Source organism: Dermacentor andersoni, chromosome 8 (assembly GCF_023375885.2).
Source record: "Dermacentor andersoni chromosome 8, qqDerAnde1_hic_scaffold, whole genome shotgun sequence".
NCBI classification, from domain to species: domain Eukaryota; kingdom Metazoa; phylum Arthropoda; class Arachnida; order Ixodida; family Ixodidae; genus Dermacentor; species Dermacentor andersoni.
The window spans coordinates 97,282,953-97,303,927 of NC_092821.1; the positions used below are offsets into that span (position 1 = coordinate 97,282,953).

At 49.0% G+C, this 20,975-nt stretch overlaps 1 protein-coding gene across 2 annotated transcripts in view; it reads left to right on the forward strand.

Moving 5' to 3' along the window:
• The window catches only part of Gga (ADP-ribosylation factor-binding protein Gga), an 89,106-nt gene that overhangs the window by 52,515 nt on the left and 15,616 nt on the right, over window positions 1-20,975 (forward strand). For both annotated transcript variants that reach the window (XM_050176910.2, XM_050176911.2), the window contains exons 11-13: window positions 2,098-2,424; window positions 3,270-3,381; window positions 18,723-18,961. In XM_050176910.2, the coding sequence (XP_050032867.1) occupies window positions 2,098-2,424; window positions 3,270-3,381; window positions 18,723-18,961 (678 nt within the window). The remainder of the gene's footprint in view (window positions 1-2,097; window positions 2,425-3,269; window positions 3,382-18,722; window positions 18,962-20,975) is intronic.

The window sequence follows — 20,975 nt, forward strand, 5'->3', positions numbered from 1 at the left end:
TGGCCACTATTATAAGCTCATTTTATCCAGGTTAATAGCCCCTTCGATCGAGGTATATTACAGTTATTTACTTTGTAAACCTTGATACCCGGGTGCCAGATAAGCAATGTTTAGAAAATCGTACCATGAAAATTTTAGGAGCACGAAAGCTAGTAAAACGTGTTTCACAGGAGCTTCGCGGTTACCTGGACTGCGACGTATGCTGGTGCGGCACACCACACGACACCTGGAGACAACTCTGATTGTTGTCGCCTGAGGGATACCTTGATAGAGTTTGGGAGGCCCTGCATCAGCAAACATTTTTAAAATTTCTGAGTCGATTTTTTGAAACTTGTGGAGTTGATGAATTTCCATGTGCTAAATTAAAATATGCATTCCATTTTCTTACATAATAAATATATTTCTAGAAATTTAAGAGATTATAATATGCTTGGAGGTGGGCTATTTACTAAACTGTATGTGGTGTTAAATATGATGACATAAAAAGTAATTTTGAGTAATAGGAGAATGCAGCAGTACAAGAATGAATGCTCTAGACTAATTGAAATCAAAGTCACAGCATGGCAAACTTTTTTAGTGTGGACTCATAGTAACATCCAGGAAAAATTATTACATTTTAAATATTTTTTTCATGATAGTTGTCTACATTATATGCCAACTGCAACCTCTATTTGTCTGCCTTTCTGACAAACAAGTAATTATTGTGATAGGATAAGTAGAACCAGAGATATCACTCCAAAACACTGACACTGCCAGAAATGCTGTTTTGAAAAAATGAGGAAAAACATTTCACAACCTGTTTATGATAATTATAGCAGAAGTTAAATCAATCAAGTATGATACAGGGATCCAATCAAGCAAGAATAACTGCTCTACACCAATCTGGAGCAATGGAAAGCCTAAAGGTATTTGGGCCAATTTTCAGCTCCAAAGAGCAGGGACTCCCCTTAAGGCTAGACATACAGTAATAACAGGTTACATGTAAATGTTGTGTATTGACAATGTTCAGACTTGACTCATCTCCTATTTCAATTGTGGGCAGAGCTGTGGGAGCACCTCTAGGTCTGTCACCGTTCGATATTGCAGCTGATACTAAAAGCTAAAAGCTTAGTGACGACATGCTAAGAAGTTTTCCAATCCAAACAACTTGTTGACACCTCACAGGAAAGGGCAAGAACTTGCCACTCATCATTTCGCACTTTCCAGCGAAATTCTACATACCAGCATGATGCTGTACGATAGATGGCGCTGTGATCGCAAAATGGCGGTGCCCTCAGTAAAACATTCTAAATCTACTGCTACATAATTGGGTGTACGTTAGATTTCTACTTTATTTAGAAGCCCTAATGTCATTTACATGTATATTTTCTACTTTGTACACATAGAAATAGGGCACGCGTTTGATTTGGGGCTTGTTAGGATTGGGAAAATACTGCCAAATGAATTGGTGGTGTGTTATAGTGGGTTTTCTGTATCTTGTTTAATTTGGACCGCCGGATAGTTTGATGAATTTCGTCGGTTCCGTCAAGGTCGAATTAACGGAAAACTACTGCATTCAATCCAGCAGGATGCATCGACGGGCTAATGGTGCACGTTCATAACTTTTAGCACCTTGTCCTGTCTCCTTTCTTGTGTTGTCCGGTTTGCGCTAGGAGTTATAATGAAATATTTGGCATGTGATTTCATATTTGGAGGCAGACTTTTTTTATTATTTATATTCGTTTCAATTAGAAAATTTCGCTATTCAAACACTCCTATATTGTTAAACAAATTCTCAAAACAGACAATTGAAACGTCAACAAGGGATTACCGGTTATGGTTGCTCAGTCAGTGGCTGTGGTTTTCTGCTGCTCAGCACAAAATACTGGGTTCGATGTTTAACCATAGTAACTGCATTTCAACAGGGCGAAATGCAAAGATGCTGGTGTACATAAATTTAGCTGCACTCTAAAGTGCACCAAGTGGTAAAAACTAATCTGGAGCCAACTAATATGGCTTCTGCCGTAGGCCCAGTGTTTCTTTGAGAGATTAAGCCCAATAAATGAATCACTCTATCAAAGACAAATTATTAAAGCTGTGTTTAATTTGGGGTCGCAGGCATAGGTGATCCGGGCCCTCCGACTGCGACCAGTAGCATGGCAGATCTGGGCTCGCTCTTCTCACCGGGGCTGCCCCAGGGTAGTGCAAACGCCGGTGCTGGGGTTGCGGGGGCTGCCCCGTTTGCGAGCTTTGGGAATGCCGTTGCCCCGTCGCGGCTGCCAGGTTACTCCCCCTCGCACCAGGCGGTGTCGCAGCCCACGATGCTGGCGCCCAGCACTGCGAGCGGCCTGCTGTCCTCCCCGCTGCGGCCGACGCCCTCTTACATTCAGCAGGGGAACCACATGAACAACATTGGCAGTGGGAGCAGTAACAACGCCACCACAGGTAATGGGAGCAATATGAAAATCGTGGGGGGTCAGTGTAATACAAGGGCTCCTTTTGCTTGATTCTAATCCTTTCATATCATCCACCATTTGTGACTGGTTGATCCCAGTGATAATGCGGCTGGAGATTTGAGCTTTCTAACCACTGGAAAAATGCAAAAACAAACAGAATCGGAACAGAATCAATACGTTATCCCTGCTTAGGGTGAATTAAATATAGTTTTGTCAAGGTGTACAGTCATGGGCAAGTCATGTGATGCATAGTGTAGACAACTGGTGCTGTAGCAGAATAGGTCTGAGGGTAGACAAATCATTTAAAGACAGCACAGGATTAGGTTGTGTAATGAGATTGGGAAATTTTTTGAACATTAGCTGGGGGAGGCTTTTGCCCTGCAGTGGCCATGAAATAGGCTGATGGTGACGGCAGGTGGTAAAGGTATCTCGGCACATATAGAGCGAGGATTCCACTGCTGGTTTCATTTCCCACTGTATCAGCTGCATCACTAAGATAGCTGAACGCAAAAGTTCTTGTTTGCGTTGATATGAGCATACATAAAAGCACATGTGGTGGTGCAGTGTTACTTTCGGCTCCTTCAGCAAGCACAATGCCCCACATGCTTCCCTTTTAGCAAGCATATTTCACACAGCTTTAATTTTTAATGTTGTTAATAAGGAAATATTCGGAGGTCATAGTTATCATATATTCGAATTGATTAGGAAAGCTTTGTTGTTTGAAGGCCCCCCCCCCCCCCCACTTTTTTCTTTACAGAGAGTGTAAAACAACCTTTCGCATCTGCTTAGCATGCAGGAGTTGCAAAACCGTGCTGCCATTGCCTTGCCGTGCAGGTGGATCTCTACTGAGCAAGTCACGCGGCCTGGAAGAACTGGATGCCCTGGGCCAGTCCCTGATCAAGCAGGCTCTGCCGCATAACCCAGGCTCCCAGGGAGACTTCCCCACGTGAGCGATGCCCGTGTGGCACTCGTGGAGTTGCTCAAATTGTTCTCCTTGCGCTGGGCGCCGGTTTAGCAGCTGAAAAGTCCTTCTGAGAGCTGCAAGGTTGGCAGGCATTTGCGATGGGGGTCAGAGAGGCAGGGAAAGGTCGCCGTTGAAACAGCTGAAAAGGTGGAAGAAGGAATTGAAGGAATGACAAGATCTAGTGCTGAGCTGCTGTGATAGAAGCTTACAGCAAAATCTCGTTAATTTGACCACTGTCGTTGATTTGGTTAATCAGATCATTTAAACTTTGGTCCTGAGGCCCTGCCGAGTACAGTAAAATCTTGTTAATTCGAATTCCGCGGGGATGCTATGAAAGTTCGAATTATACAAAATTCGAACTAATGAAAGTCAGAGAAAAAAATCGGTCGGTTAAGGCGCGTATATAGTCTGACGTGGCGTGAGCACGCGCGCACACGCTACGTCACGTTGGCGTGAACAACGTCTATACTTCGAAGCTCTGGCGCAGCCAACGTAACCGGACGCGGCCAGCGCGGTCCGACGCGCCCGACGTCGAGATGGCTCTTGCTCCATCCGCGCGTTTGTCGCGCTGACTGGGGCGGAGAAAAAAAAAAGTCTCCGTCTCGCGCGAAAAGCGAAGCACCGATTGCGATAGAAAATTAGTAGATAGCTATACGAAGTAAGGATAATAGTTTTATCGGCCGTATAAACTTGTAAGCATTTGCTTACTAAATTAACAAGCACTGTGTCACGCGCGCACAGGTGAGCATGAACGCATCTCGCTCGATGACCGCGGAAACTCGCTGAAAAGCGCTGGAGTGAGGGCACGCAGCAGTAGCAGCGAGCGAATTGACGTTCGTACAGCCCTCGCTTTAACGCGAACGAAACGTAGAAAGCACATCGCATATGAAGCTACCGGCAATACGCGCACTCTGCAAACATCGCAGATCGCTTTGAAGACGAGGCCCACGCGGGCGCGCACTTTGGCCACGTCGCAGATCGCTTTCAAGATGCAGCGACCGCATGGTCGCGCGGCCGCGCCGTAAGCAGCAGCCGCTTCAGCCGCCGAAGATCGTCCCCCGTTCCCTCCCTCGCCTCACCCCTCTGCCTCGCGTGCGACAAGAGAGGGCGCGCTCCTCCAACACCCTCTCCTCCCCACCTTCCCCTCTCGCGCACGCGAGATTGAGCCGCGTTCGCCGGCTCACCCTCGCACGCTCGTACGCAAAGAACATGGCGCGCGGCGAGGGCGTTATCGTCCTTGCCGCTGATCGAAAAAGCAAAAGCTGCGCGACCCGCGCGGCGACGCCAGCGTGCTCCCGCGCACTAGCACTCTCCCCATCCACGATGATGCGGAGTTCGAATTATCGGTGGCGGTGCGGATTTCAGTGTGAATTAGCGGGATGTGTCACATATTGCTTTCAATACATTGTGGGACGGACCGCGGCAACTAATTCGAATTATCCGAAATTTCGAATTAACGAGTAGTGAATTAACGAGCTTTTAGTGTAAATTCATTATTTAATGTCAGCGAACAGGCGTTAATTCAGACGTATTTGACCGGGCATTGGTTAACACTCTCGTGACCAGCGGGCAATCAGTAGTTTTCGGGTGGTCTAGGAAATATTTCTTTTCCTGCCGCAGAAAATGCTTGATGTTAAAGTGTACGGTATCAAATTGTAGAGGAAGGAATCATCTTTCCAACTGTGTTAATTTCAAACATATTTGTTCAGAATAGTATGAAAAATTATTTTTTTAAAAATTGTAACATACGAGAAAGATCGATAAAAACATTGATGCTGCTTTGCACAAGATGAACATAAAAAAATTTCAAAATATACATTTTTAACATAAGGACAATATGCAGTAATCCTGCAAATATGAGCTCGGTACGTACAAAATTTCTTTACATACATAGAAATACGTTAGCCCTAGTGAACCGCTATGCTGCCAAGCCCGCTGCCAAGGTCCACTCCCATCTGTCCTCATGCACAAAACTTCACTTTCTGCGCAGCCGCCGGCCATTGTTTGCATCATTCGGTCCCGCACAAATGATGTTGACACCCTGCAGATAAGAACTATGACCTTTAGAACACGCTAGATATACACACTGGATGAGATGGTTCGAGAAGAAAGTGAAAATCACCAGCGGGTGCCTGTTGTTGTCTGGAAATTTGAGCCCAGATACATCGGAATCCGTCGAAATTTACTGTTTCTGTTTAACAGCGGCGCGTGATGTCGACACCATCTTCGAAACTATAAATGCTCATCACCTCGGCTACGATGGCGCTTTAATAATCCCCGTGTGGTAGGAAAGACAAGCATAAAAACGAAACTGATAAAATACAGTAGAACTTCGTTGATACGTTCCCATTATGTACGTTTTCCCGGTGCCAATATTCGCGATCGAGAACATAAAAAAAATGACCCAATAGAGTTGCGCTCATTCTTACCGGTTTATATGTTCCCAGAAAACAAGATTTTTCGGCACCAACATTCAGTACGTTGCCAAACTGTGATCATAGGATACACTTTCCGGCCGCTAGACCCTGTGTAAATGGCGCATGTGATTGAGAACAGTATATAGCTGCCCACCGCGGCAGCTTCACTGCAATACTAGCCTGCCCTTCTCGCATGAAAATGCCGGCGTTACTCAGTTTCTCATTTCAGTACCAGCAAATCTCCAAGGTCGTCGCATGTGGCATTCATGGCTATCACCGCCAATCCTATTGTGATAAGCATCTTCGTTTATCTGTTTCACAGCGCGTGGTGCCATCGGAGGCGTAGCACACATTTTTGATAGGTGATAACTGAAATGTGCCGCCGTTCCCTGCTGCAGACTGCAATCATACTCTGGCTGCTATGTTTTTGAACGTTTTCTGGCTGCTAGATCCCATGTGAATAAGAAAAGGTGCGAGACGCACCCAATCAAAAATACTATATGGCTGCCCATCTCAGGTGAAAACTACGGTGCAGACAGTTTCTTATCCTGGTACCAGCAGATCTCCACTTGGGTTGTCGGGATTGGTAGCGCAGACCAGACAGCTCAACCAGACGAACAGATAGCAATTATTAGGGTTTACCAAATTTATTCTACTTTGCTGCTTGTGTAAATTTTTGACAGTGGCCTAATTGTGATCACATTGCCTTTTTAAATGTCATATTGACAAGAACACCCAAGGAAAACGAAAACACATCTGCAAGGCATTGTGGCGAGATGAAGCATCAGAAAATGTTGCCACCAGGGTCCGCTTATCCTGTATTATGCAAACCCTACTGCTTGCACCGGAATACTGGACATGGTAAAATTCTCTATAATTTCATTTACTGCCACACATGACGCTGCATTGGCTACGTGGCTTACGAACTGCGTGGTTACCATTATAAGGAAAGAATGGTCGCCATCAATGCTTGCGTCGATCGCAATTACGGATTCATGTGCAGTGGCTGCGGCAAGCAGTAGTATCATTTTGATTTAGTTTAATTAAGAGCAAAGGCATTGGCGAGGTGCGCATCTTGTGATGAACTTGGCGGAAGCTGTCGAGGATTAAAAATAGTCCTATAACAGCCCACATGCTGGCGTGAAACCCACAGGCTGCATCACAATAAATGATCTCTTCCCGACCAGCTCACTGGAGAAAAAAACAATTGTGATGCACGCACGGCAGTGAAAAGCATGTCTACTCGGATGATGACATTGATCTCACACCACTGCCACACTGCAAAGAAAGTCATAAGGTACTCGTCCTTGCGAGTCGTGAGACAATAATTGAAGCTTCAAAACAAATTTTTCGCTAAATAAAAAAGTATTGTTGTGGATTGCTTCAGTAAATAAAAGTATAGAAACTAATTTTACGCCAGATAAAGAATGGCAGTTGTCCATTGCTTCAGCAAATAAAACTATTGTTACGGAGCGATTCGTACATGGATGAATGCAGTGCTTGGCGGACCGATGAAGAGGACGATAAAAATGATTAAGCATGGCGCGGATCAGCCATCTTCTCTTGCCCTAATTTTATTGTAAATATCCTTCACCTACATCTTACCTTCGTCGCACTTTGGTAGAGGTGTGGGGGACGTCACGCCTTGCAACGAAACTCCACAGCGGCCATTGTTTCATACATCTATCTGCAATGGCGGAAGACACGATGCTTACATCAGTGCCCGCCACTTCAACGATCATGCTGGCAAGTTGTGCGCTTCCGGTGAACCAGACGTTTACAAACGCATGAGTGCTAGCACCTGATTGAACCCTACCCTGATGTTCGAAAATATTATATTCTAGTACCTCAAAGGCACTGCGAGAGCATAGTTTGATAACCACGAAGGTGAGCTTGGGAGCTGGTACAGCTGTAAAGAAGGACTGTGAGACTTGTTTGGGAAGCCCGTTGGCCGGAAGATCGCTGTGAAAAGATGCTTGCGGCATGTGCAAAAACGTCTACACAATCATACGTCTCATACATAGAAGGCATGTTATTCTTATGCGGAAAGGCCGATGTTGAATTGCTGAAGGCCGACAAGGCTGGACATATCTTGAAAGGGATTGCCGACGATGCAGTCAACCTTTTAGTCTGCAGAAATATTTCTGCATTCGATGCGGTTTTAAAGGAGTGCCGGCACATTGGTCACCATTTGCCTGGGTTCGCAACACGGCGGCAACTTCCTCTTGTGAAGACCATGCGGCAGCACAGTGGTCAGTTACACTAGATCAACTGACTTGGATTGCACACCATGAACTTGAGGCCATGACCCCTGCCCCATTTCACACTGCTGACTCTAGCTCAATTACAACCCCATTTGTCCAAGCTACAGTCTGGCAGACGCTCGCCAACATGGACATTCACTCTGTGCACTGTGGCCAGCCCAACACAAACTTCATGGCGTCCACTCTCATCCTTTTGAGAGCAGCGATTCCCTGCACGATATTGCGACCTTGCTGCGTGTAGAGCCCCAGACAATTCACCGATATGCTTTTCCACCGTATTGGCCATGTTGCCTGTTACTGTGCCACCCACTGGTCTTCACTGCCTCGAACGTCGTCTACCCCTTACTGCCACCTGGACAGCAACCGCTTCCCACCTTCTACTCAGTCGTATTTCACCAACGCCAATGCTGCCACAAAGATGGTCGCTTCCCGTTGCCACGTGGTCCCAGTCACGATCACCTCACAGTCACACCCTGTCTTCTCGCTCACCGCTGACTCGCCGCCCGTCGTCCCCTATTAGCCCTGCGCTTGCTTATCAGGAAAACTAAACAGTGCGGCAGTTGGAGGCGACGCTGCATTGACGAGTTCACCACAACTTCTCTTCTGACGCTGCTGACAAGGTGGAGCTTGTTAGACATCGATGTTGATGGTATCACTATTTCTGCGCTCATCTACACTGGGGCGCGCATCTTTGTAATGGTAGCAGATCTCGGTTGTCACCTTCATAAAGTGCTCACGCCTGCCACCTCCCACATCCTGCGGCGTTGCTGATAGAGGGACTCCTGCTGTTTTTAGGATGTGCACTGCTCGCATCTGCTGACGCCTGCCACCTCCCACATCCTGCGGTGTTGCTGATAGAGGGACTCCTGCTGTTCTTAGGATGTGCACTGCTCGCATCTGCATTGCTGGTCATGCCACTTCCATCCAATTTGCTGTCATTGAGAAGTGCCCCCATGACTCGGCTTAGATTTTTTTGTCCACTCATTCTGCTCTCATTAATTGTGCAACCAGAGCTCTTCACCTTCACCTTCACTGAACACTAACTGAGATGCTGGCCATGTATGTTTCACCTGATCACCGTCACTGGGGCAGCACGTTACCATTTGTTATCTTTGCATGCAATTTGTCATGCCATGACGCCACTGGATATGCACCATTGTGTTTACTATTCGACCAACATCCTGCATCGCCATTCGAGATGCTCTTTCCTTTGGCTCCTCACTCGCATGCCAGTGATGTTGCTTGAACCCAGGCAGCTCGTCAACTTGCCCATGACCGACTCTCTGCTTTGCAAGAATCCCAATACTCCCATTACAACAGCCGACACAGAGGCATGCACTTCTCCTGGTCCTCCTATGGTCACCATGTCGCCGCATTGGCCTACCAGAGAAGCTTCTCTTGCATTACACTGGACCCTACAAGGTCCCGGCTGAAGCCATATTGCTCTGCTAACTCCTCGTCTTCATAGCAAGCACCAGGATAGCGCTTCCGCAACCAGAGGGTGATTTTTGTGGAGCGATTTGTACATGGATAAATGCGACGCTTGGAAGAGCAATGAAGACGACTATAAAGACGCTTAAGCACGGGGTGGATCAGCCATCTTCTCTTGCCCTACCTTTCTTTGAAAATATTCTTCAAATATATACTTTGCCTAATCTCACATCCAACACAGGATGTATAAACAATTGGTTGAGTGTTTTCTTGGTACATTCAATAATTTGATATTCAATTAATTTGGACATATTTCCTAATCTTGTGAAATCGGAATCAGTATTGAGGTTTTACTTTGTTGCAAAGAAAGAGTGAATATATACCACATGCAGCGTGGTGGATGCTAAAAAATCCGTTTTCTTGCACTATGGTTTGGTGGAGTGAACCAGTGGTAGCGAAGACGTGTCACAGTGCTCCATGTAGAAGCTGGTTGTGTTTTTCTGTTTGCTGGACAAGATGGCAAGTCCAAAATGACCTGATTTTGAATTATGTGAATGATCTGACTTTCTGACCAAGGAGGGCTGAACGAATGGGGTTTTAATGTATGAACTAATGAGGTTCTGCCTTATTGTGGCATAGCAGTGCAAAATAATTCAGACACAGTGAAACTGACATGGAAGAACCCGCCGTAGTGGCGTAGTGATTTTAGCGTTGTGCTGTGAAGCTTGAGGGAACAGTATCGAATCGGAGCCTTGGTGGCTGCATTTCGATGGGGGTGAAATGCAAGGAACACAGGTATACCATGCATTAGGTGCACATTAAAGAACTACAGTGGGTCAGAATTGACCCAGATTTTCCCACTACTGTGTCCCTCATATCATATTGACACGTGTACTTATCTTTATTGGGCGACCACGTTTCGCCGCTTAACAACTGTAATCGCACAGCGACGGACGCGCCTGCATGTATCCGACGTTTCTGGAAAGTTATCGATGCTTCTACCCGGCTGTCTGTTGTCGCCGAACCTTGTGTTATCTGATTTCATCGCGTAACGCGAATGATGTAGAACTTTGTGGAAGGCACGCGGGTCCAAACGATTAGTCTGGAACATTCGACGACTGCTCTATAAAAGCCGACGCGCTTGACCCGCTGATCAGATTTCCGACGATCGCCGACCTTGTTCGCCGCTATCGTTGTGCTATAAGTGTAGCCTGTTCTTGTGGGCACAGGTTCGCCCAATAAAACTTAGTTTTTGCCTTTCACAGTATCGCTACTGTGTTCTTAACGTCACCACCACGTGACATCTGGTGGAGGTGCTTTTGGTCCATGTACCGGACGCCCCCGACAAGCCGTGATCCAAGCCCGGACCGTAAAGAGAGCGCCAACGTAGTCACGGACCATCGAGTAAGCCGTCGTCTACAACAGCTGCCCCCGGAACACGGACTTCTACCTGAGAAGACCAAGAAGATCGTGGCCAAGACAACCCCAATGGCTGCCCCAGCGACCCCCGTTGTCCTGCAACAACCTCGGGACCCACCGACCTTCCATGGAGCAGCAACTGAAGACCCGGAATCCTGGCTGGAGACGTACGAGCGAATCGCGACTTTCAACAACTGGGACTCCGACGACAAGTTGCGGCATGTATACTTCGCCCTAGAAGACGCCGCGAGAACGTGGTTCGAGAACAGGGAGTCGACATTGACAACATGGGACCTGTTCCGTACCGGTTTCCTGCGCACCTTTACAAGCGTCGTGCGCAAGGAAAGGGCCAAAGCTATGCTGGACGCCCGAGTGCAGCTACCTAACGAGAACGTCGCCATATTCACGGAAGAAATGAACCGCCTGTTCCGCCACGCCGACCCGGATATGCCCGAAGAGAAGAAAGTCCGCCTTCTCATGCGTGGCGTGAAGGAAGAACTTTTCGGCGCAATGATACGAAGTCCACCGAAGACCGTAGAAGAGTTTCTTCACGAGGCCACCAACATCGAGAAGACACTCGAAATGCGGAACCGGCAATTCAACCGCCGCACAAACTCTACCAACTACACAGGAATTCAGTCACTGGCCACCGACGACCTGCGCGAGACTATCCGAGCGGTCGTGCGGGAAGAACTACAAAAGCTGTTCCCGTCACCGCAGCCTCAAGTGGCTTCGATTGCCGACGCCGTACGTGAGGAGCTCCAACAACAGCTCGGAGTAGCCCCTGAATTGCCGCAGCCTCAGCCGCAAGCGATGACATACGCTGCTGTAGCCCGCCGTCACGTTCCCCCTCCGCGCCCACGGCAGGGCCCAGTGACGAAACAGTTCCGTCGTCCACCACCAACCCCGCCGCCAGCACGCCAACCCGTCACCCCACGCGGCATTCCAAGGAAGACTGACGTTTGGCGCGCCCCTGACCATCGCCCGCTTTGCTATCACTGCGGAGAAGCCGGGCACATCTACCGCCGATGCCCATACCGGGAGATGGGACTCCGAGGGTTCGCCGTGAACGCGCCGCGACCACAGATTGGCGAACGACCTCGCGATATCGCCGACTACCTCGCCGCCACTCAGTGGAGCCCTCGACGACCGTCCCGTTCGCCGTCATCAGGCCGTTACCTGTCGCCGCAGCGCCGACCATACACTGGCCCAGCCCGGGGCCGGTCTGCGAGCCCATATCCGGAAAACTAAAAGCAGCAACCGATGGAGGTGCGGTTGCTGTTCGTCGAACTGACGAAGATCCTCCGACGCCGACGGAGACGCCGAAGAGACCATCTCCACGACATAATAATGACACGCCGCCGTCCCGACGAAGTCAGAAAGCCAAGACTACACCGACAAAAGACTACGTGACGACGCGACGTTCCAGCTTCAGTTTAACGCGACGCAGCCGTGATCCGACGCCAAGACCTAACTGCAACGCCAGACAAAGAACCACTGACCTCGACGTGCTTCTCGACGGCCACGCAGTTACCGCCTTAGTGGACACAGGGGCCGATTACTGCGTAATGAGTGGACACATCGCCGCCCAGTTGAAGAAGGTTAAGACCGCATGGGAAGGCCCTCAAATTCGGACCGCTGGAGGACACCTCATCACGCCGACTGGAATATGCACGGCAAGAATAACCATTCATAACCGGACTTACCCTGCCACCTTCGTTATCCTCCAACAGTGTTCACGAGACGTCATTCTCGGTATGGACTTCCTGAACAAACACGGCGCAATCATCGATCTGCAGTCGAAGTCTATAACGCTGTCGGAAGATAAAGCGACACCGCCGGAGAGCCCTCGTAGTCGCCACGCCTTGAGTGTGCTCGAAGATCAAGTGAGCATCCCGCCTCGCTCCAGCATTGTTATTTCGGTCGGCACAGAAACACCCGCTGACGTAGAAGGCGTCATCGAAGGCGACCAACGTCTATTGCTAGACCGTGAAATTTGCGTCGCAAGAGGGATCGCTCGACTGCATGGAGGGAAAACTGAAGTGTTGCTGACAAACTTCAGCCAGGAGTTCAAGCACATCAACAAGGGCACGACGATCGCGTACATCGAGGAAATTCTGGAAACCAGTAATGCGTTTGTCCTCTCGGATTCCGCCGCATCTGCCCCGACGACCATGGTTCCCGAACCAAACTACGACATTAATCCAAGTCTCCCCATGGGCAAGCAGCAACAGCTCAGAAGTCTGCTCCGACGATACAAAGCCTGCTTTTCGACATCATCGAGGATTCGACAAACACCAGTCGCCAAGCATCGCATAATCACCGAGGAGTGCACTCGACCACTCCGCCAGAGCCCTTACCGAGTTTCGCCGCGAGAACGTGAAGCTATAAGAGAACAAGTCGACGAAATGCTGCGCGACGACATCATCCAGCCGTCGAAAAGCCCGTGGGCGTCCCCTGTTGTCCTGGTGAAGAAAAAGGACGGAACCCTACGATTCTGCGTCGATTATCGTCGTCTGAACAAGATCACGAAGAAGGACGTATACCCCCTCCCACGGATAGACGACGCATTGGATCGGCTCTGCAACGCTAAATACTTCTCGTCGATGGACCTCAAGTCTGGCTATTGGCAAATAGAAGTCGACGAAAGAGATCGCGAAAAGACCGCCTTCATCACCCCGGACGGCCTCTACGAGTTCAAGGTTATGCCATTTGGACTGTGCTCGGCGCCCGCAACGTTCCAACGGGTGATGGACACGGTTTTAGCAGGATTGAAGTGGCAGACCTGTCTCGTTTACTTGGATGACGTCGTTGTCTTCGCCGGCAATTTCGACGATCACCTTAGGCGGCTTGCAACAGTACTAGAGGCCATCATGTCATCAGGACTTACTCTGAAGCCGGAAAAGTGCCACTTCGCTTACCAGGAGCTTCTATTTTTAGGCCACGTCATCAGCAAATCTGGAGTCCGCCCCGACCCGCAGAAGACAGCTGCCATCGCAAAGTTCCCGCAGCCCATCGACAAGAAAGCAGTGCGTAGATTCCTTGGCATGTGTGCCTACTACAGGCGCTTTGTCAAGGACTTTTCACGCATCGCGGAGCCGCTAACCCATCTAACCAAATGTGATGTCAAGTTCAAGTGGGAAACGCCGCAGGCCGACGCATTTGAAGAACTCAAACGACGCATGCAGTCGCCGCCCGTACTTGCGCACTTCGACGAGCACGCCGATACCGAAGTTCACACTGACGCCAGTAGCCTAGGCCTCGGTGCCGTCCTAGTCCAGAGAAAAGATGGACATGAACACGTGATAGCTTACGCTAGCCGGTCGTTGTCAAAAGCGGAAGGCAATTATTCTACAACCGAAAAGGAATGCCTCGCCATCGTTTGGGCTACAGCGAAATTTCGCCCTTACCTATATGGCAGGCCATTCAAAGTGGTCAGCGACCATCACGCGTTGTGTTGGCTAGCTAACTTAAAGGACCCTTCAGGACGGCTGGCACGGTGGAGCCTCAGACTACAAGAATATGACATCACTGTAACATACAAGTCCGGACGAAAACACTCAGATGCCGATTGCCTATCACGCGCCCCCATTGACCCGCCGCCGCAAGATGACGAGGATGACGACGCCTTCCTTGGCATAATAAGCGCGGAAGATTTCGCCGAACAACAACGAGGGGACCCGGAGCTAAAAGCCCTAGTCGAGTATTTGGAAGGGCACACCGACGTTGTCCCTATGGCATTTAAGCGTGGATTATCTTCGTTCACGCTTCAAAACAACCTACTCGTGAAGAAGAACTTCTCACCAGTCCGCGCCAACTACATTCTTGTTGTTCCGTCGGCGCTGCGTCCAGAAGTACTGCACGCCCTACATGACGATCCGACCGCTGGGCACCTCGGTTTCTCCCGAACGCTATCGAGGATACAAGAAAAGTATTACTGGCCGCACCTAACCGCCGATGTCGCCCGTTACGTCAAGACATGCCGAGACTGTCAGCGACGCAAGACACCACCGACAAGGCCAGCGGGATTACTACAGCCGATCAAGCCTCCTCACCGACCTTTTCAGCAGATCGGGATGGACTTGTTGGGACCGTTTCCGACATCAACTTCCGGAAATAAGTGGATCGTCGTAGCGACGGACTACCTCACCCGCTTCGCTGAAACTAAAGCTCTACCGAAAGGCAGCGCAGCCGAAGTGGCGAAATTTTTCGTCGAGAACATCCTGCTGCGACATGGTGCTCCAGAAGTCCTCATCACCGACAGAGGAATGGCTTTTACAGCAGAGCTCACGCAAGCCATTCTGCAATACAGCCAGACAAGCCACAGGAGGACAACTGCCTACCATCCGCAGACGAATGGTCTCACGGAGCGCCTGAACAAGACCCTCGCCGACATGCTAGCAATGTACGTCGACGTCGAACACAAGACGTGGGACGCGGTCCTGCCGTACGTAACCTTTGCGTACAACACGGCGGTGCAAGAAACAACACAGATCACGCCGTTCTAGCTGGTCTACGGCAGGAACCCGACGACGACGCTTGACGCCATGCTGCCGCACGTAACTGACGAAGAGAATGTTGACGTCGCTAGCTATCTCCAGCGCGCCGAAGAAGCCCGACAGCTCGCCCGCCTGCGAATCAAGAGCCAGCAGAGGACCGACAGCCGACACTACAACCTCCGACGACGCTTCGTCGAGTACCAGCCTGGCGACCGTGTTTGGGTCTGGACCCCGATACGCCGACGAGGACTCAGTGAGAAACTACTCCGACGCTATTTCGGACCCTACAAGGTCATCCGACGTATTGGCGCTCTGGACTATGAGGTCGTGCCAGACGGCATTTCGCATTCACAGCGGCGCCGCGCACGATCTGAAGTGGTCCACGTGGTGCGCCTTAAACCCTTTTACGGACGCTGACGAACTTCGTCATTTTTGTTCTTTTCTTTGCTACGAGTGCTTTTGTTTATTAACTTCGTTTGTTTGCAGCATCGGATCGATGCTTTTTAAGAGGGGGGTATTGACACGTGTACTTATCTTTATCGGGCGACCACGTTTCGCCGCTTAACAACTGTAATCGCACAGCGACGGACGCGCCTGCATGTATCCGACGTTTCTGGAAAGTTATCGATGCTTCTACCCGGCTGTCTGTTGTCGCCGAACCTTGTGTTATCTGATTTCATCGCGTAACGCGAATGATGTAGAACTTTGTGGAAGGCACGCGGGTCCAAACGATTAGTCTGGAACATTCGACGACTGCTCTATAAAAGCCGACGCGCTTGACCCGCTGATCAGATTTCCGACGATCGCCGACCTTGTTCGCCGCTATCGTTGTGCTATAAGTGTAGTCTGTTCTTGTGGGCACAGGTTCGCCCAATAAAACTTAGTTTTTGCCTTTCACAGTATCGCTACTGTGTTCTTAACGTCACCACCACGTGACAATATCTTGATTTTGCCACATAAAGCTTCACAATTTAATTTGACGTGAACAAACCATCCAGTTCTCCATCTGTGCTCAGACTTTTGCTGTTTAATTACAATGAAATAACTACATGCCCTGACCTGACCTCTGTCAAGTTCTGCTTTAGTTCAAGTTCTAGTGCATTCAGAGAGGCGCATTGTGTGACAGGATTTAAAGCAATAGCTTTTGCCAATTTTGGATGGATGGATGTGATCTCGTGCAAGGGCTGCTTCACATGTGCACTAATGGTGTGGAGTCACCATGCACCATGCTAACCTTCTGCACGGATGTTACGACCTCTTACCACCTGTGCTTGCGTTACACGTGCTCGCTGCCCTGGAGATACCTAATAGAACGCACCGGAATGGCTCCCAAGCACATTTTTACATCCGATGAGATGAGAGAAAACACCGGGCTTAAGTGCTAATTCTTCATCACAATACCAAAGTAGGGTGAAGCATGGGAACGGTGACTGGAGTGGATGAAAGAAGCCCAGATACATTGTGAAACTACTACGGAGGTAGACAAAAAGGAACAGAGGTTGCAGCTGAGGTGTTGTTTTGCCACAGGTTCTCGGTGCGCCCATGACAAACTCGCCAGTCTAACCAAAAAGTCACAGTTTCGCCTTTGCCTTAAAGGCGTAACATTGAATGTGATAACAAATTTTTAGGCAGCTATACGATGTAAGGTTAGTTGTTTTATCAGCTGCATAAACTGCAGTAAACATTTGCCTACTAGCTAAATTAAGAAGCATGGTACCACACACGCAGAGGCAAACGTGAGCACATCTCACTCAATGACTGCAGACACTGGCTGTCAGAACACTGGTGTGGTGAGGAGCAGTAGCTGTGGCGAATGAATTCTTCATGCTGCTTCTCTCTTCAGTGCGAGCTAGGCATGCAGAACACAGCGCACATGAAGTCATCAGCTATATCTGGCCAGCTAGCCTTCGATCCCACTGCAGATTAACTCCAAGATAGGGTGCGTGCGGCCGTGCTCAGCCGTGCCATGTGCAGCTATAGCTGGAGTAGAAGAGGAGGTATGCGCTAACCTGCCCCCCTTACCTTCCCCCCTTCTAGCGCATGCACATCTTGCTCTCTCCCTTGCTTGCATGAGAGTGTGCCACTGCATCAATCCAGCTTATTTCTAGGCTGACCCTCGCACACTTTCCTTCCTACCTACAGCATGCACCATGCGGCTTCAATAATATCGCACTTGGACTTTATGCGGAACCTCAAGGCAGCACCGATGGCACATATTCACCCGGAGTGTCTATATATTTGCTATTGTAATAGAAATCTACTGCCGACACTGCCGATCGTTTTCTATGGTTTCTGGGGAATCTTCTTTTTATATGTTCCACCTAATCCCACTTTCTAATAAATCCCACTCTTCTTTTCGAGATGCTATCAACTACCTGCCTTGGTGACTCAATGGCTATGACGTTGTGTTGCGAACACGAGGTCGCAGGTGTGATTTTCGGCCGCACTGACTAATTAATGCCCATGGCAATCAAAAACAGTTGTGTACTTACATTTTGGTGAGTGTTGACTCCTTTGTGCCATGCTATTGTTCAAAGTTCTGACTGAAAATGGCTAAGTTACATTACCCCGGCTGCCAACATCTTTTACTTGCACATCTGCTTGTGCTGCTCCATAGATTATGGGCTGCCATCTACCAAAAACATGACAAAGCACTGGGCCAAAACTATACTCGTCCATGGCATTGCTAGAACATGAAAAGTGCTGTCTACGAGCTGAGGTTTTCCTTGTCTGTTTTTACCAGAAATGCATGGATAAACCCAGCTTGTCCAAGGCGTGGAAGGGGTAAAAGGATCCCATAGGTTGAAGTTATTCTGGAGTCCCTCGCAACTATGGCATTCTTCAAAGCCAGTGTGTCGCTTTGAGATTTTAAACCACCTAATTTGATTTTAACTGCATAGTTAACGAGTTAAACTAGACTAGCAGTGCTGTTAAAATGTTTACATTTCGGAAAGAGCAAAAAAGGAAATACCCACACCTGTGTGTTCGAACATTGCCCATCTCATAATATTTTGTGACCTTGTTGCTCACCAACCAGGGTTGCTCATTGGCTATGGTGTTGCGCTGCTGAGCTTGAGGTCACAATTTCGATCCTGACCACCGCTGCTACATTCTGATGAGTGCAAAATGCGAAAATGCTCATGCATGTATGTTTAGGCGCACTCTTCCAGAGTCAATTCAGAATCAATGCAGAGTCTCCCGCTATGGCATGCCTCATAATTATATCATGGGTTAGGCAGGAAAAATCCCAGAATTTAATTTCTTATCTAAGTTTTTTTTCTTGTCGCCCGCAGAACGCCACAGAAGATTCCGCTGAACCAGATATCACGGTCCCTGCTGCCGGCTGCGAGCTCCAGCAATGTTCAGGCTTCGGCAGGAGTCTTCCAGTCTGTGAATGTTGGCCCAAAGACGCTGCCCCTTGGACCATCTATGCTCGCCCCCATGGAGGGGCATCCGCCGGGCTCCCCTTCTAAGATGGCCACAGATGACATGCTGAACAACCTGTTTGTGCCCCTGGAGCAGATTCAGCCTGGTGAGGAAGGGGTGCTGCTGCTGCTGCTTTGGCCATGTGCCATGTCAAGTGCTGTCGCACATACTTTGACTGTTAAATAGACATGATGTGCAAATACCAAATACAGTTGGACCTCGATTTAATGAACTTCAATATAACGAAATTCTCTGTATAATGAAGTATTTAACTTTTCGTTACCTCTTGTCCATAGAAGATAATGTATTTAGAATCTCAGTGCATATAATGAAGTGTGTCTATATGTGATTTCAATATGAATGAAATTTCATTGCGACCGTAATGGAAAACTGAAATAAGAAGTGCAAACTTCCATGGATGCAGATTGTCATATGATTAAGTTACAAGCGGCTTCTCACCTATGCACCTGTCAAATTGCACGCCTTGCGACAAGAGAGACCCCCAAAAGTGGAACAGTGTCATGCTCCGTATAAAGTCTAAGCGCGATAAGATCCTATCACGCCCTGCACATTGTGTGCTTTAGGTATGAGTGAAAGGGTGCGAGGGCAAAACAAGACAGATGGTGGCCTCACAAGTGCCGCATTCCCATACAAACAAAGGGAAAGAGGGGGAGGAGAGCAACCTCACGGTAACGCAATTAACCCTTTCGCTGTTGGACCTTTCTGGCCGTGACGCATCCCCAGTGTTGGCTTGGTTTCAGGGAACGAGCATAACAGGGAATGAACATAGCAATTTATTTTTGATTAAGATTGGTATACAAATAACATAGTCAATGCAATATGCACATTTCAGTGTTCTGCAGCTGTTAGTAATCATCATCATCATCAGCCTGACTATAAGATCCGTTCAACATTCGAATCTGACGATGCGGAACCCTCTTCCTCGCATGCGACTCTGTCCGAGTCCGAATCCGAGCTCGGCTCGCATTCTGAATCGGAATTGAGCCACCGCTCCAATGAGCAGACGAAGGTCCCGCGCGCTCAGCCATCCGAAAGTAACCGCGCGCAGGGAGGATGCGCTTTCAGTCGCCTGCACAACGGAGAGAATCGGGACGTTGCATGATCAGGAAGACAGAGGGAGATAGAAAAAGGCTAAAACAAAGTTCGAAGGGCTTTACGTTTACTGCTGCAACTCGGAAGCGAGGGTGCGGCGAGAGAGCGAAAGCAGCAATCGAGTCACCCTTTTCGGAGAGGCAACGGCACGTGCGCCTGAACTTGACGCGCCGTAGCAGGCACACCAACAGAAGAAAAATAAAAACCTTCAAACCAGCGGAGATGGCAGAACATCCCTTGAACCCATAACCACACGCGCGTGACGCATGATCCAGCGAACACGGAGCCACCGCGCCACTCAGCAAAGAGAAAGTGGGGAGTGGCAGTCGCACCGTACTCTTCAATACATGGACTAACACAGGTCGGGGCGAATATACGAACTTGTAGAAAGAGTCAACAGATGGCGTGGCCAATCCAGGAGCGCCAGCTTTGCGTTCAGGCGCGAAATTTTGAACGCACGATAGAGAACGTAGCGGTACATCAGTGACACTGTGGGGGGGAAGCGCGATGACGTACCAGTACGTCCGTGACAGCGAAAGGGTTAAGCATGCGCGAGGAGGCTAGGGGGAGTGGGGGTAAGTTGGGGCGCAACTCGTTTCCTGGCGGAGCCGTGGCTGTGCATGCCTGTAAGCGCGGTTAAGCACATACGCAGCCGCGCACCCTACTTTAAAGGCAATCTGCCACATGTGCGAAGAGTGGGTGTGCCGAGACGGCGTGGCATCGTGTAGTCTTTGCACACGTTTAGTACTGGAGGTTGTGTAATCTTAAGTTTCGGAGACTCATTGACAGTGCAGGGAGACCCAGTGCACTCCGGACGAAGCCCTGGCCGTTTTCTGTTTTAAAGTGGAGTTGCAGTCTTACGCTATGTACGTTTTCGACGCCGCACCGACGTCGAGCTACCAGTAGAGTTTCAACGCGGTACATGGCACAAGTGTTCACTGCAGTGAGCGTCCGTTCTTCTTTTTTTTTTTTTTTCCGGGGTACTTTTTCCCGATATCTGGTCGTGC